The following is an 18443-nucleotide window of genomic DNA, read 5'->3' on the forward strand; positions in this document are numbered from 1 at the left end:
ACTGTGTATAATCCGCCATGTCGAAGGCCGACACCACGGAGCTCAGAACCCTCATGAAGGAATGGATTGAGGCACACCTGAGGGAGAGGAGATGCTGAACATGGGACTGCAGTTTACCTCTGGCAAATAAATCCACTGATGGTCTGTGTCCAACAGGGCCCCCAGATGAACCATGGATTGGGCGGGAAGCATGGAAGACTTGGGCCAATTGATAACCCAGCCGTGGTGTTCCAGTACCTCTACCACCTTGGTCAAGTGTGCCTGGAGAACCTCGGGGAACTGTGCTAGGATCAACAGGTCGTACAGATACGGAAGAATCCGGATACCCTGGTTGCAAAGTGTGCTGCCCGCCATGACCTTCGTAAACACTCTGGGTGCCGTGGAAAGGCCGAAAGACAAAGCCTGAAACTGGAAATGACGGTACTGCAGGAAATGACGGTACTGCAGTGCAAACCACAGAAATCGCCAGTGTTCCTGTTTGATGGGGATATGCAGATACGCATCCTGGGTGTCTAGGGATGCCATGTAGTCCCCCAGTTGTAACGCCAGAACAATGGACTGCAAGGTTTCCAACCTGAACTTTGGCAACCTGACAAATTTGTTCAGCCGCTTTAGATTTAGAATGGGACAGAAGACCTCTTCCGAGCCAAGAAAAGGCTGGCGTAAAAACCTGTGCCTCGCTGGGACACAGGAACGGGAGCTATGACCTCTGCCGACAGTAGCTTCCTGCGGGGAAGGGGTGCACACGCCTGAGATGTGGGGTGGTCCCGGCTGCAGGGTGGTGCAGATTAGAGCTTGTCAACTAACTGCGACATCACCTAGGTAAGCTGGGCCCAGGCAGGTTCCTGAGAGAAATCTGCCACAGGGGGATGCGCATACGCCTTTAAACATTGTCGGCATAACCCCTCCACAAGATGGGGACGCCCGCCTTGTAACGTGTGCAGGACTCTAATATAGGGGCCCATGTGTCATCACTGCTGTCCTCTGACATTGTACAAGAGGCATGTGGGTATGCCCTTCCTCCTGTCTACGGGGGAGGGGCTGTGTGAGGAGAGGCTACCTCCCCCTACTAGCAAATAGCCAACCAGGCTATGACTCAAGTGGTGCCGGTAAAATAGCGGGATCTGGCGCTCGCCGACCACCATCGGCCCCGCTTACCACACTCAAAATATCTCTGGCGGTCCAGTTGGACAGAAGGCAGACCTGTCCTCCCGCCCCCTGCTAGGGCAGCCAGGCGATCCCCATCGGATCCCGGATACACCTCCTCTTCGGCAGCCAACTTGGGTGGTGTGCGGCTGCCGGGCATGGGTGATGGGGCGGCGGTACAGGGGTCTAACAGACCCCCAGCGCTGCTGCCTTGTCACTGTCAAGGTGTCAGTGTAAAAATAGGAAAAAATAAATAAATCTGAAGTAAGGCTGCATAAGGCAGCCCCTCTCTATAGTGCGAGTTGGCTCCTGTCAGCACAACTAAAACTGAGTAGCTAGCCTTGGAGGCGGGGTAGAGGAGGGGAGGAGCCAGGCTGATTGTGAGCAGCCAGAAGTTTAACCTTTCTGGTGCTGGAATGGTTCGTGACCCACTCTCTACCCACTGTTATCCCTGTGGCCCCTGACATCTACTGCAGATGACCAGACCTGAATACCACCACCTGTGTGGCCAAAAGATCCAATTACCACCACCTGCGTGGCCAAACTATGGCCACATGGCTACCAGAGGGAACAGATAAAAGAGGGCATCTATTAAAGAAAGCCATATACCAAGAACAGAATTATCACACTATATTTAGGCTGGACGCATCACCCGCCTCCATCCCTATTATCCCCCAGCTGCGGAAATGTTTTGGGGTGTAATGACCTCGCTCTTGGATGTAAAGTTTAAGCGATTTGCCCAATCAGTTGTAGAATATTCCTTTCAGCCCACCTCATTCTGCAGACCATCCCTTATTGTTTGCCCATTTATTGTCCCCACAGGGTATAGCAACAACAAGGTGCAGGTCATTCAAGTCTGACATCCTGACTAACCCCAACCACAGCCCAACCCTCCCCTAACCACAGCCCAACCCTCCCCTAACCACAGCCTAATCCTATTCTAGTTACAGCCTCATCCTACCCTTGCCATAGCCTAACCCCTTCCCTAACCACAAACTAATCCTAATCACAGCCTAATCCTCTCCTAACCACAAGCTAACCATAATCACAGCCTAACTCACCCCTAACCACAGTTCAACCCCCCTAACTACATTCCAACCACCTGCCCAACCACAGTCCAACCCCTCCCTAAACACAGTCCAACCGTTCCCTATCCACAGTCCAGCCCTTCCCTAAACACAGCCTAATCCTATCCTAGTCACACGCTAATCCTACCCTTACCATAGACTAATTCTCCCTTACCGCAGCCTAACCCTTCCCTAACCACAAACTAACCTTAATCACAGCCTAACCCACCCCTAACTACAGTCCAACCCCCCTATCCACAGTCCAACGCCCCCTAACCCAACCCCCCTATCCACAGTCCAACCCCCCTATCCACAGTCCAAACCTCCCCCCGAATCACAGTCTAACCCCCCCAACCACAGTCCAACCCCACCCTAACCACAGTTCAACACCCCCTAACCACAGTCCAACCCCCCCCCCCCCACTAACCACAGTCGAAACCCCCAAAATACAGTCCAACCCTTCCCTAAACACAGTCCAACCCTTCCCTAAACACAGTCCAACCCCCCTTCCCTAGCCACAAACTAACCATAATCATAGCCTAATCCTCCCCTAATTACAGCCTAACCCTAATCCTCCCCTAATCACAGCCTAACCCTAATCCTCCCCTAATCACAGCCTAACCCTTCTCTAACCACAGCCTAACCATAATCCTCCCCTAATCACAGCCTAACCCTAATTCTCCCCTAATCACAGCCTAACCCTAATCCTCCCCTAATCACAGCCTAACCCTAATCCTCTCCTAATCACAGCCTAACCCTAATTCTCCCCTAATCACAGCCTAACCCTAATCCTCCCCTAATCACAGCCTAACCCTAATCCTCTCCTAATCACAGCCTAACCCTAATTCTCCCCTAATCACAGCCTAACCATAATCCTCCCCTAATCACAGCCTAACCATAATCCTCCCCTAATCACAGCCTAACCCTAATTCTCCCCTAATCACAGCCTAACCATAATCCTCCCCTAATCACAGCCTAACCCTTCTCTAACCACTGCCTAACTCTGATCCTTCCATAGCCACAGCCTAACCCACCCTTAACCACAGCCTAACCCATATCCACAGCCTAACCCGAATCCTACCCCAACCACAGCCTAACCCAGGCATGTCCAAACTACAGTATGGCTCTCCAGCATGCCTTGCCACAGTTTTGCTATTAGGGAATGCTAAAAATATGGCAAGGCATGCTGGGAGGTGTAGTTTAGCCACAGTCGAACCCTAATCCTACCGTACCCACAGCTTAATCCTACTCTACCCTGCGTAACCATAGTCTAACTCTTAAATGCAGACAATGTGTCTTAAATCTGCAAAATGGTAAGAACCGCTTGTACCAAGGCCGGAACGTCGACCTCTACCGAAGAATCTTTGTCTTCAGAATGAGCCCCCAGCAAGACCTCGGTTTCTGCGTCCTCTGCAGAAGAGGCTTCAGACTCCGATACTTTATGCACTCTGGGCACAGACGCCCGCAACTCAGATTGAGCTGCACACGAAGTATGAGGTATATCCTGTGGTACTGCACTTCAGCACCCCCGGCTGGTCTCCACTACTCGAGGGATAGGACTACCAAAGTCCGTCCCCGCGAACGGGGATCCACCTTATCTTCATCCCCGTCTGTAGTCCGGGTGCTCCAGCAATGGCTGCTATTAAAGCCCTACACTGGTGCCCGCTGGAAGCACCGGTGGGGGTAGTAGGAGCGGCAGTGTGGGCGGTGTATAACCGCCGCGCCCCCGCAGTGCTCAATATAGTAAAAAAAAAAAAAAAAGAAGTTTTCAGCTGCAGAAGCAGCACGGTTACAAATGGTGTGCGGATTTGGCCGCACCAACAGAAAAAACAGAGTGCCTGAGGTCAGGGTTAGGCAAGTGCGGGAGGTGGACCGGAGCATCCTGGGACCAAAAGTTTAACTGTTGGTGCGCCGAACACAACCGACCAGCACACCTCAATGTGACTCCTGTGTAACACTGTGGACCCTGCAGAGGAAATCTATCTATTATAGACTGGTACTATATTATAGGCTCTTTGATTATACTCAATATGGAATGCACACACCGGAGGACATCTCGCCCTTGTGTAATGTTTTTAAATGTATTGTTAATATATTTTCTATTTTTATTTTTTTTAAATGACCCCAATACCCTTTTACGCAGCTGCAAAATCCAGTTGTGGTACGGTTGTAACCCGTATTCAGAGTCCTGGGCTATTTCCAGGGTCTTATTCGTGACAGGGGTATTATATGGAGAAAAGGATGAACTAATATAAAAGGAACATACATCAGGATTGAGATTAACACTGAGTAATGGTTTTATTCTATGAATATCATACGGTAACACTACTGGATAGTAAAAAATGTTTTTGAAAGCAATAAAAATTAGATTTTTTTTCTTTAACTGAAGGACCTGAGAGCTTTGTGGTCTCCCATTGTAGAAGTGATACCACAGTAGCACATATTGCACCCTTCACCACTTACAGGGGTGCTGATAGAACTCTATAGTCAGGACAGATCTCTTACCATTCTCCAAGAGCCTCCAGGCAACGCATGCGGCCTAAGATCAACTCGGAGTCATCCTTGTTCACCTCAATCTTCTTCTCATAGGCAACGAGGGCGTCCTCCCATTCATGGAGCTTCTCATACCAGGTGGCCTGGATCTCCTGCGGAGGAAAGGAGGATGGGAGTCATGTCACTGTCAGGAGAAAAGGAGAGTTATGGTAGACCTACCTTTGTTAACTCCCTTTCCTTGAAGTCCATGGGGACCACAGGGGACATCGGGGTTGTAGGTGGATCCAGGGGGTCCGAGGCACCAATCAGCGCAGCTTTTAAAGATTTCCCAGGATGCCCGGGCCCTCTCCCCTACAGCCCCGCCTCCAGGCTCATCTAGCCAGTTTTAGTTACAAGCCGTAAGCAGGAAGCGGAGAGGAGAGAAGGATAGGACACATACCCATAGACACAGACATACATGATCAAACATGGTCAGTACAGGTCACATAATACCACTTCAAGGAATCCCTCAGAAACAAATTAAAAGGGGGGGCGCCCTGTGGTCCCCATGGACTTCAAGGAAAGGGAGTTAACAAAGGTAGGTCTACCATAACTCTCCTTTTCCTTTTCAGGGTCCATGGGTCCCACAGGGGACATCGGGGATGTCACAAGCAGTATACTCACGGGTGGGAATTTGCCTGAGGGGTCAGAAGAACCCGACGCCCAAAGGAAGCATCCTGGGAGGCGAACGTGTCAAAAGCATAATATCGGGTGAAAGTATGGACAGATGACCACGTTGCAGCCCTGCACAGTTGTTCGGCAGAAGCGCCTCTGCTTGCTGCCCAAGACGGACCTACCGCCCTGGTAGAATGTGCTTTTAGGGACACAGGAATAGGTAACTTTGCCTGCTGATACACCTGATGGATGACCATCCGAATCCAACGGGCAATGGTCTGCTTAGTAGCCGGCCAGCCCTTTTTGTGGAAACCGTACAACACGAACAGAGCGTCAGACTTCCTGACTGCCCTAGTGCGTTCCACATATATAGTCAGAGCCCTGACTACATCCAAAAGGCGTTCCTGTCGTGATAAGTTTTCTGATGCGAAGGCCGGAACCACAATTTCCTGGTTCATATGAAACCTAGAGACGACTTTAGGCAGGTGTGAAGGTTTCGTTCTCAGGACTGCCCTATCTGCATGCAGGATAAGGAAGGGAGGTTTCCAGCACAGAGCGGAAAGATCGGAAACCCTCCTGGCTGATGATATTGCCAGGAGAAACACTGTCTTAAGTGTCAGCCACTTAAGGTCAACTGAACTTAACGGCTCAAAGGGAGGCTTAGCCATTGCCTGTAACACAAGGGTAAGGTCCCAAGGCATAGTAGGAGGGGTATACGGTGGTTGCACATGGAGTACCCCCTGAAAGAAAGTGTGTACATCTGGTAGAAGTGCGATCTTCCTCTGGAACCAAACAGACAGGGCAGACACCTGGACTTTTAGTGACGCCAGCCTTAGTCCCATATCTAGCCCTCTCTGCAGGAAAGCCAGGATCCTGGCTATTTTGAACACCTTGGGGTTATACTTGTTGGAAGTACACCAAGAGAAGAACGTGTGCCAAATCCGGTAATAAATTCTAGACGATGATGGTTTACGTGCCTGAATCATTGTCCTAGTCACGCTGGAAGAGAAACCCTTTTTCCTTAGTAAGGCAGTTTCAAGCGCCACGCCGTTAAAGACAGGCGGTGGGGATCTGGATGCAGACAGGGGCCCTGTGCCAACAGATCCTTCCGAGGTGGCAACGGAATGTGAGGCTGGTATGACATTTGTAGCAGGTCCACAAACCAAGGTCTGCGTGGCCAGAATGGGGCTATCAGAATGAGGTTCCCGCGTTCCACCTTGAATTTCCGGATGATCCGTGGGATCATATTGATGGGAGGGAACGCGTACGGGAGATGGAAGTTCCAAGGGACCGTGAGAACGTCTGTGAAGTCGGCTAGAGGATCCTTTGATCTGGAGCCGAACCTCTGCACTTTGCGGTTGTGCCTGGACGCCATGAGATCCACGTCCGGCACGCCCCATTCCTCTGTCAGAGAGGCAAAGACCTCCGGGTGGAGAGACCACTCCCCTGGATGGATGTCCTGACGGCTCAGGAAGTCCGCTTCCCAGTTCAGGACACCCGGGATAAAGACTGCTGAGAGTGCCAGGAGATTTTGCTCCGCCCACTGAAGAATCCTTGAAACTTCCCGTAGGGCCGCCATGCTGCGGGTGCCCCCTTGGCGGTTTATGTACGCCACCGTCGTGGCGTTGTCTGACCTGATCTGTACTGGCCTGCCCTGAACCAGGTCCTTTGCTCCGAGCAGTGCATTGTACGCTGCCCTCAATTCCAGGACGTTTATGGACAACCTGGACTCCTGGGTTGACCAAACGCCTTGCAAGGACTGGGATTCTACTACCGCTCCCCAGCCCCGCAAGCTGGCGTCGGTTGTAAGGACTAACCATTCTGTGAACCAGAACGGTCGACCCGTCAACAGGTGCTGCGGAAGTAGCCACCACTGGAGGGACTCCCGAACTTCCTGAGACAGTTGGAAGAAGGTGGTCCTGATATGTTGGGTCTGACCGTCCCACTTCTTCAAAATGAGACTCTGAAGGGGGCGAGAGTGGAACTGGGCCCACTCGACCATGTCGAAAGTGGACACCATCCGACCGAGGATTTTCATCGCCCAATGAACCGAGACCCGAGGGCTGGAGAGGAATTTGAGAATGTGCTGGTGTAAGGCAGCACTCTTGTCTGCTGGGAGAAGGAGCCGGAGGGCCTTGGTATCCAGCAGAGCTCTCAGGTGCAGCATGCGCTGCGAGGGAAGCAGGGTGGACTTCTCCCAATTTAGGAGCCAACCGTGGTCCTGCAAGGTTGTGACTGTCGTTTGCAGGTGTGCCCGGAGGATGTCTGGCGACTTTGCGACTAGCAAGAGGTCGTCCAGGTAAGGGAACACTCGAATGCCCTGCTGGTGTAAGAGGGAGGCCATTACTGCCATAATCTTCGTGAAGATTCTTGGGGCAGTGGCCAGTCCAAAAGGCAGAGCCCTGAATTGAAAGTGCCTGTGTAGGATGGCAAATCTCAGGTACTTTTGGTGCGCTGGGAGGATGGGGACATGCAGGTACGCATCTCGGATGTCCAGGGACACCATGTAATCCCCCTCCTCCAGCGCCAGGATTATGGATCTTAACGTCTCCATTCTGAACTTGGACACCTTGACTGACTTGTTTAGCGCCTTTAAGTTCAGAATGGGTCTGAATGTCCCGTTGGGTTTTGGGACAAGAAATAGAGTTGAATAAAACCCTTGTCCTCTCTGGTGTTGGGGTACGGGGACAATGACCAGAGACTTTAACAGGGACTGCAAGATCCTTTGCAGATGGTCTGCTTTTACCGGATCGTGTGGGAGGCCGGTGCAGAAGAATTTTTTGGGAGGTGTTCTTTTGAACGCAATGGAGTAGCCCCGAGAGACTACTTCCCTCACCCAGGCATCCTTTGTGGAGGACAGCCACTGGCTTGAGAAGAGGAGAAGCCTGCCCCCCACCTGAGGCTCCCCCGGCGGGGGTGCCGGCCCGTCATGCGGAAGGCTTGTCAGGCTTGTTTGGGGCCTGTCTTGCGGCCCATGCCTGCTTAGGTTTGGCCTTGGCGGGTTTACGGGAGGGGGAAGGTTTGGTGAAAGGTTGGCCTCTGGCCTTGCCCTGGGGACGAAAGGACCGAAAGGCAGGCCTAGACTTCTGAGGGAGGGCCGTTGGAAGGCACGCAGTCTTAGCTGCTGCCAAGGAGGCTACTATTTTATCTAGTTCCTCCCCGAAGAGAGTCTCACCCTTGAATGGTAGTAACTCCAGGGTCTTTTTGGACTCTAAGTCGACCTTCCAGGGTCGGAGCCAGATGATGCGGCGTGCTAGCACTGCACTGGCCGATGCCTTGGCTGCTAGAGTGCCAGCATCCGACATGGCGTCCATTATAAAGGCAGCTGCCTGTTTAATATGGTGAATGCACAGTTTAGCATCCTCTGATGCATCCTGTGCAAGCTCCTCCTCCAAGGTTTGAACCCACGGGAGAATGGCTTTGGCTGCCCAAGTGGCTGCTATTGTAGGCCTTTGAACAGCGCCTGAGTAAGAAAAGGTGGCCTTAAGAGCCTGTTCTAGGCGCCTGTCAGTCTGGTCCCCTAGGATTGACCCAGATGCGACGGGCAATACCGAGGGCTTTACCAGTCTTGCGACATGTGGGTCCACTGAAGGTGGTATCTCCCACGGCTTGCAATCCTCCGGTGGGAGGGGGTATTTGTTTAGAACCCTCCGTGGGATGCTGGTTTTCTTGCCCAGCTCCTGCCACTGATTTTTTCTAATTTCCGTGAGGTAATCGGAATGAGGGAACTGGGCCTTAAGGACCTTTTGTTTTTTAAACACATCCTTAGTCTTAGCGACAGGTTCAGGTTCAGGGTCATATAATAGGACCTCTTTAATAGCGTGTATCAAGGCAGCCACGTCAGTCTCAGCCGCAGGAATATCCAGTGGCATGGGGTCATCCTGATCATCATTTAGATTGATATCATCAGGTGCATTATCAGCATCATCATCTCCTCCATCACCCCCATCATCAGTATCAGTGTCATCCCGTGTATCTGCCAGTAATGGCGGTAAAAAGGAACTACTGGGCTGTACAGCCTGGGGCAGCAGCTTTTGCATAGTAGCCGTAGTCTGCTGCAGGGTCTGCACCGTGGTCGACAGGGCATCCACCCAGGGTGGAGGGGATTGGGCTATGGGGGGAGCCATAGCGGCGGGCAGGCGATCCACCAGGGTACCTAGTAACTGTTGGAACGCCGCCCATGGGGGTTGTTGAACTGTGGCAGAGGACTGCTCAGGGGACATGCAGTTGACACACAGGCCATCCCGAACAACATCCATATCAGACAGGCCTGCAGCACAGCCCTTGCAGGACAAGAGCTGAGGAGATTCTGTCTGCTGACGCCCTCTCTTAGACATGGTGACAACCACACTGACAATGAGAGCTGACAGTGCGCAATAGGATAGATCCCTATAGGAATTCCTAGAGCGATATCAAGGAGTGCTGTGACCAATGAGGAATTGCCTCAAAAACAGAAGTGAAAGGACAGATAACTGGACAGAAGTAATGAAAAACTAGCACAAGTCACACACACTCTATAGCCAGAAAAAGACTACCTCACCCTGTGTCAACCGCTTGACTCTATGGAGAAAAGTGGGAATAAGGGTGGCTGTGAAAGAGGCTACTGAACCTGTAGGCGATTTCACAGGGGAGAAAGGTGCCCGCTCTCTGGAGGTGCTGATGAGAAATGGCTGCCAGCCGAGAGAGAGGGGGCGGGCACCATTTATGCAGCCAATGGAACGGCAGATCTCGAGGAGAAATGGCGCCAAGGCTGGGAGAGGAGGCTGCAGACCAACGCCTCCCCCCCTTGCTGGACTTCCCCCACCGGGATGTGAGATGTAATGGGGGCCCCCCCCCCAGTCTGCACTCGTCCCCGGTGGTCTAGTGGGGTCACGGGCCGTAGCCGGCACCCACGCCAGCTGCCGCGAGCGTCTCCCCCGCCAGCGCGGCATGACAGCGGTTTGTGCTCCAGGTGGAGCCTTACCTGTCCCTTTGATCCGGCCACGCCGTCCGGGGGAGAACGCTGACGGTGCTAGGCGCCGCATTCTCACCCCCGCCGAGGTCCTCCATGCCGCGTCAGGAGAAGGAGCCGGCGCCGGAAGGGTGATGCGGCTGTACGCTCCGCCGTCAGTGACTGACAGCGGGCAACAGCCTCAGCCGCGAGGCGGCTTCTGCCGCTGAGGCGGCAGATTCAAAAAGTAAAAAAAAAAAAAAAAAATTTAAGAAATAAAAGCTTAGTGGGGTTATCTCAGTGAGGTAACCCCCGCTGAAATAAGGTGCTCCTGCTTCCTGCAGGCACCAAACAAAAACTGGCTAGATGAGCCTGGAGGCGGGGCTGTAGGGGAGAGGGCCCGGGCATCCTGGGAAATCTTTAAAAGCTGCGCTGATTGGTGCCTCGGACCCCCTGGATCCACCTACAACCCCGATGTCCCCTGTGGGACCCATGGACCCTGAAAAGGAAATAGCCCTTATATCAATGGTTTCCAACCTGATTTCTCTCCCGTACCCCTTCATTAGGCTTTTCGTTTATGAGTACCCTCTCCTCTGAATTTGAAATAGCCACAATAATTACAATTTATTATCTAAGCGCAGCAAGTTCCGTTAGGCTTTACAATTGGAAAGAGGGATAAAACAAACAGGGTAGTTACAGAAAGTTACAATAAGGTAGGAGGGCCCTGCTCGTAAGCTTACAATCTATAGGGAAATAGGCACGGATACACACGGATAGGTATTCTCTACTACATAATGGCCACCACATGGCAGAGGCTCTTGGTGGGCTGTATGATATGGAGAGTGAGGTCAGGAGGATGGGACAGTGAGAGAACTGATAAGTGAGGATGTTAGGACTGTACAGTGGGGGTGTGATTGGACAGGAAAGGTTTATAAAGGTTATGTGGAATATAAGCTGCCGGAAGAGGTGAGAACGCATGGAACGCTGGAAGGTATGGAGGAGACCAATGGAGGGACTAGATCCCTAGTTCTCGTTACTTTTCCTTGGCAAGGTCATGCCTTCCACAGCAAAGACCCATAGAAGCCTAGTTCTCCTGACGTTTCCTCTGCAAAGCAACTCCTTACACAGCAAAGCCCATAAAAGCCTAGTCCTCCGGATGTTTTATCTGCAAGGTCACGCCCTCCAAAGCAAAGCCCATAGATAACTACAGCTGTCCCTCCTCAGCTTCCATGCAATGCACCATGGTAATGTAGTCATGGCAAGTGTGCTTGTGACAAGCGTGCAGCCCATTCACACGAGTGGTGTGGAGTGATCAGTTACAGAGTAAGGAAGCACTGGCGATTTTTTCCTTCTGCAGGGTCGGTCACAAGTTGCCCTAGAGCAGAGGTGGCCAAACCGGTCCTCGAGATCTACCAACGGTCCACATTCCCCAGATCACCTAGCTGCTGCACAGCTGTAGTCATTACTAACTGTCACATTCCCCAGATCACCTAGCTGCTGCACAGCTGTAGTCATTACTAACTGTCACATTCCCCAGATCACCTAGCTGCTGCACAGCTGTAGTCATTACTAACTGTCACATTCCCCAGATCACCTAGCTGCTGCACAGCTGTAGTCATTACTAACGGTCACATTCCCCAGATCACCTAGCTGCTGCACAGCTGTAGTCATTACTAACTGTCACATTCCCCAGATCACCTAGCTGCTGCACAGCTGTAGTCATTACTAACTGTCACATTCCCCAGATCACCTAGCTGCTGCACAGCTGTAGTCATTACTAACTGTCACATTCCCCAGATCACCTAGCTGCTGCACAGCTGTAGTCATTACTAACGGTCACATTCCCCAGATCACCTAGCTGCTGCACAGCTGTAGTCATTACTAACTGTCACATTCCCCAGATCACCTAGCTGCTGCACAGCTGTAGTCATTACTAACTGTCACATGACCCAGGTCACCTAGCTGCTGCACAGCTGTAGTCATTACTAACTGTCACATTCCCCAGATCACCTAGCTGGTGCACAGCTGTAGTCATTACTAACTGCCACATTCCCCAGACTCCCTAGCTGCTGCACAGCTGTAGTCATTACTAACTGTCACATTCCCCAGATCCCCTAGCTGCTGCACAGCTGTAGTCATTACTAACTGTCACATTCCCCAGATCACCTAGCTGCTGCACAGCTGTAGTCATTACTAACTGTCACATGACCCAGGTCACCTAGCTGCTGCACAGCTGTAGTCATTACTAACTGTCACATTCCCCAGATCACCTATCTGCTGCACAGCTGTAGTCATTACTAACTGTCACATTCCCCAGATCACCTAGCCGCTGCACAGCTGTAGTCATTACTAACGGTCACATTTTCAAACCTGCTGCATTCATTCCTACTATAGATCCGCAGGTTGCCTGAAAAACATGCACTGTTGGTAGATCTTGAGGACATGTCTGGCCACCCCTGACCTAGAGGAAGAAACGTGGCTGTTCGGGATGAAGCATGCACCAGGATAGGGTGGTTTTATTCCAGTGCTGCCACGAGCGGGAGCTGGGCCTTATTGTCTGTCCTGTGAAGCCTGCTAGGAGGGTGAGTCTCCATGTGACTGAGGTGATGACACAAAACACTGATCTCAGCCAGTCTGCACCTCGTTCCTCACAAAGTGTGGACTATAAAAACATATCCTTCTTCTCTGGATCCCATATCGGTCAATCATGTATACAGTAATATATATTGTATTTGTAAGTGGTTACATGCATGGCCTTATCTTGTGTACGCCTGCAGCATAGGCAGAAGGATCCTGGTCCGTCACACCAGAGGTCCTCATGTCCCCTGTTTAGCTGTATGTGTGTTAGGACAGGGGATACGCCAGCAGATAAAGGACTAATGTCTCTGTATTGTGACCTCTGCTGCAGCCATACAATACAGAATGAGCCCCCTGTCAGCATGATTACCTGTGAAAGGACAAATCAGGCAGGTCCTAGAAGCTTCACTGTCCAGTGGTATCTGAAGGTGCTGAGATATCATTGTCTGACACAGGACTGCTGCCTCGCTCCCCCAGCAGTGTGGGTAGACACGAACTGCTACTGTATATGAACCTTTATTCGGTACCAGAGTGATGCACGGAGCCCGGAACCATCACATTATTGATGACACTCCTTTATACCGAGGTGGTCCATGTAGAGACAGCCCTACATGTGTTTGGGTACAGGTGCAGCTACGGAATGTGTGGATAGGAAGGACAGAAATCTTTGCAGCCTGCACGGGTCCCATTGCTGGGAAAACAGCCTGATTCTACAAGTAATCCTGGAGCGGGCCTGTATATTATGGTGGCCTGGGGGCAGAGGTGCTGTGAGCTCCGGTTATTTGCATTTGGTGATTTTCAAAGGCAGAAGCGTAATGCAGACACATGCCTTATCCCAGGATTATTATTTCTAGGTCGCTTGTCTCCACCAAATAATTCAGTGAATTCATGGAATTTGCCCTTCAATGACCAGGTTGTCTGGGTTATTATGTGTGTTCTACAATCTTACCGTAGGCCTGATTACGCCGTGGAACTACTACAAGTATCAGCATGCCTTCTATTAGGGAATGCTGACTGTGGCAAAGCATGCTGGGATGTGTAGTCTCACAACATACCTATTCTACACACACAGAGCCCTGTAACTGGAATCATAGCGTATATAATGTCCAGTACACACCACAGCTGCCCGCAATACTGCCATAGCTTGTATGGGGTGTATATATATATATATATATATATATATATATATATATATATATATATATATATATATATATATATTACAGACACATACACTATACATAGATCACATCTACTGTTAGAATAAGAAATCAGCGAAGTTATAAGTAAGGAAAGCAAAGTGATGATGGTGGATTATGTGGGCAAGCCTAGAGAGCGCATTACTCCATTGCGGTGGTCACTGCTACCTGCCCTCTGTCTTATGGAGACCACAGAGAAAGTCAGACCTCTGAAGGGATTTGTGACTGCCCCATGGTCACCCTCCCCGATGAGCCTCACACTATGATGTTATTCTTAGTAAGCAAAAGCCGCAGGAGTAATTACCACCTCTGTGTTATACTGACCTGAGGCCCCTCACCCCACACACCCTGTCCTGCACATATACAGAGCATTAGATTATACACTTACCAGCTCCCCATAGTGCTTCATGGCAAACTCCAGGACCCCAGAGGCGGCCTCAGGCTGCTGCAGCTTATTGTTAATGCTGGAGGATAGAAGAGAGTAATGATTACCATTGGTAAGAGCAGGTGCGCTTCCCCTCTTACATAATCAGCGGTACTTGTTTCCTAGCACGGCGCCCATCGGGTCCCATCGCATACCTTAACTCGACGGACCCGATTTTCGGGCTTTCTTTGAGGTTTCCCGACAAATGTAAAATCGGGTCCATCGCATGCCATTATAATGGCATACAATGCGACCAATGTGATGGACCCGATTTTACATAGGAACCAATGTTAAATGACCCCCCATACCCGATTTTTGATTGTATACCCACCCTGATGGGTAATTTCTATGTCACATGCCCCCCCCCAGTGTTAACGCCACCCCACGGTGAACGCCAACCGGACACGCGGCGAGCACAGCGAGCCCGCGAGGGGCGGCGGTACGAGTCCTCCGACCTTTTCACACCACCACTATCCACGTCGGCATGGAGTTGATTTTATATAGTGTGATGAGCGAAGCGAGCCCGAAGCGTGGCGAGCGCAGCGTGCCCCGCGAGGGGACGCGTAATACGTCTGAAGTAATGCGCATCCGCTCGCCACGCTTCGGGCTCGCCACACTATATAAAATCTACTCCACGCCGACGTGGATAGTGGGGGTGTGAAAAGGTCGGAAAAGGTACCGCCGCCCCTCGCTGCGCTCGCCACGCTTCCGGTTCACATTGATCATGGCGTGGCGTTAACAATGGGGGGGGGGGGGGGGGGAAGCATACAATGAAAATTGGGGTCTGGGGGGCATTTAACATTGGTTCAAATGTAAAAAAATTGGGTCAATCGCATCGCATGCGATTTGGTTGAATGAGATGCGATTGACCTGATTTTTGCAACCCGATTGCATACAATTAAAATCGGTGGCACCGTGCTAGGAAACAAGTACCTAATCAGCAACCATGCAGCACACGGGAAATGATCGCTGCTATAACAACGCAGCACACAGGCCGGGGAAACCACTGCTGCTATAATAATGCAGCACACAGGCCAGGAAACCACAGCGGCTATAACAACACAGCACACGGGCCGGGGAAATGATTGCTGCTATAATAATGTGCACACAGGCCGGGGAACGATCGCTGCTATAATAATGCAGCACACAGGCCAGGAAACCACAGCTGCTATAATAACGCAGCACACAGGCCGGGGAAACGATCGCTGCTATAATAACGCAGCACACGGGCCGGGGAAACGATCGCTGCTAAAATAACGCAGCACACGGGCCGGGGAAATGATCGCTGCTATAATAACGCAGCACACGGGCCGGGGAAACCACCGCTGCTATAATAACGCAGCACAAAGGCCAGGGATACGATCACTGCTATAACGCAGCACACAGGCCGGGGAAACGATTGCTGATATAATAAAGCAGCACACAGGCCAGGTAAACACTTGCTGCTATAATAACGCAGCACAGAGGCCGGGGAAATGATCGCTGCTATAATAACGCAGCACAGAGGCCGGGGAAATGATCGCTGCTATAATAACGCAGCACACAGGCCGGGGAAATGATCGCTGCTATAATAACGCAGCACACAGGCCGGGGAAACGATCGCTGCTATAATAACGCAGCACACAGGCCGGGGAAACGATCGCTGCTAGATAGGGCACAGAATGGATGCTCAACCATTTATTATATGTCTCTAAAAGCTAGAATCTCATACAGATTAATATTATTAATATGACCACTGATGGTAAAATGTGTGAGAAGAACACAAGCGGATGAGTAAATACCACGTGTGTGTACATAACACAGGTCAGACATTCCATGCAGCGGACGCCTGGTGACAGCTAGAAGACATGGCCCCAGAATACACTGACATCTGCCACTTTCGGCACATTAAACATGCCAATATGAACCTTGATCAGAAAATATTACTCTCGAGCAAAGGTTCAACACGTGAGCCACAGACAAAGGGGCGTTCTATAGATCAGAATGGAGGACTGCAGGGAGATGAGGATAGAACTGTGCATTACACTCCTGCGGTAACAGAGGTCGCGTGTTACCCCGACCTCCGGAAACCAGCGCAGTAGAAACGTCATTATTTCCCCAGCACGACGCAGACTGACATCTGGGTCTATGTAGAGCAATCACCCTGCACCGGTCCCTGAGCTCCCACTTTCCCATCCACTGACACACGAGTGCCCCACTTCTATTTATTTACACTACATGCGGAGAGCGAGCCAATGTCAAACACTCACATCTGCTGCCCAGACATGTGGCCTGCGCTGAGCTTCCTCTCCATATGGGATACTGTGCTGCATGGCCGAGTGCACAATACAAGGCTTGTGTGATAGCAGCAGGAACTCCGGCCAAAGCCCCAAACAAACATGAAAGTGGAAGAGTACACGTATTAATCTCCTCGGCAAGGAAACGCTCGCAATCCGCGCCACCAACCCACACCACCGACCCACACACAACTCTCGCAATCCGCGCTACCAACCCTCGCAATCCACAACACCACCGACCCACGCACAACTCTCGCAATCCACACCACCGACCCACCACAACCCATGCAATCCACACCACCGACCCACACACAACTCTCGCAATCCGTGCCAGCAACCGTCGCACCGCAACCCCCTCACAATCCACAACACCACGACCCACGCACAACTCTCGCAATCCGCGCAAAGACCCACGCACAACCCTTGCAATCCGCACCACCGTCCCACGCACAACTCTCGAAATCCGCGCCAGCAACCGTCGCACCGCAATCCACAACACCACGACCCACGCACAACTCTCGCAATCCGTGCAAAGACCCACGCACAACCCTCGCAATCCACAACACCACGACCCACGCACAACTCTCGCAATCTGCGCAAAGACTCTCGCACAACCCTTGCAATCCGCACCACGACCCACGCACAACTCTCGCAATCCGCGCCAGCAACCGTCACACCGCAACCCACAACACCACGACCCACGCACAACTCTCGCAATCCGCGCAAAGACCCACGCACAACCCTCGCAATCCGCACCACCGACCCACGCACAACTCTCGCAATCCGCGCAAAGACCCACGCACAACCCTCGCAATCCGCACCACCGACCCACGCACAACTCTCGCAATCCGCGCAAAGACCCACGCACAACCCTTGCAATCCGCACCACCGACACACGCACAACACCCACTCTCCTCATTCCGCACCACCAACCCTTGCACTCCGCGACACCAACCCACACCTCCCAACCCTTGCAACCACGACCCACGGACCCCCAACCCTTGCAATCCACATCACCAAACCACTCCCCTGGTAGGCATCTGTCTTTGTCCGGTCAAAGCTAGAACCCCTAGATGGATGTAATGTGGTACTCACACGCATTTGTCACTGACGGTTCAGGATTATACAACATATATAGATATAACATTTACATCCACTCCGGAGTTGGCTACCCCTGGACTAGATCGACACTGAAAAAAGGTAGACATACCTTAGGTCGACACAAGCAAGGTCTACAGTCAATAGGTCGACATTACTTTTTCCATGATTTTTTTTTTTATAGGTGGTTTTTCATACTTTACTATCCAAGTGTTCATAGAGTGGGAATAAAATAGTGTGCCGAGGGCAGCGAGCCGTGCGAGGGGACGCGGTACATATATGTCGTCCATGTCTACGTACGATCACAGAACTATATATAATAGTGTGCCGAGGGCAGCGAGCCGTGCGAGGGGACGCGGTACATATATGTCGTCCATGTCTACGTACGATCACAGAACTATATATAATAGTGTGCCGAGGGCAGCGAGCCGTGCGAGGGGACGCGGTACATATATATGTCGTCCATGTCTATGTACGATTACAGAACTATATATAATAGTGTGCCGAGGGCAGCGAGCCGTGCGAGGGGACGCGGTACATATATATGTCGTCCATGTCTATGTACGATTACAGAACTAT

General features: G+C 51.5%; 1 protein-coding gene across 4 annotated transcripts in view; it reads right to left on the minus strand.

The window, feature by feature from the left end:
* The window catches only part of MTOR (mechanistic target of rapamycin kinase), a 183137-nt gene that overhangs the window by 71792 nt on the left and 92902 nt on the right, over positions 1-18443 (minus strand). For all 4 annotated transcript variants that reach the window (XM_083163434.1, XM_083163435.1, XM_083163436.1 and 1 more), the window contains exons 31-32: positions 14455-14530; positions 4719-4858 (exon numbers count right to left, since the gene is read on the minus strand). In XM_083163434.1, coding sequence (XP_083019560.1) covers positions 4719-4858; positions 14455-14530 — 216 coding nt within the window. The remainder of the gene's footprint in view (positions 1-4718; positions 4859-14454; positions 14531-18443) is intronic.

The sequence above is a fragment of the Crinia signifera genome, chromosome 19 (assembly GCF_055691185.1).
Source record: "Crinia signifera chromosome 19, ASM5569118v1, whole genome shotgun sequence".
Taxonomy (NCBI): domain Eukaryota; kingdom Metazoa; phylum Chordata; class Amphibia; order Anura; family Myobatrachidae; genus Crinia; species Crinia signifera.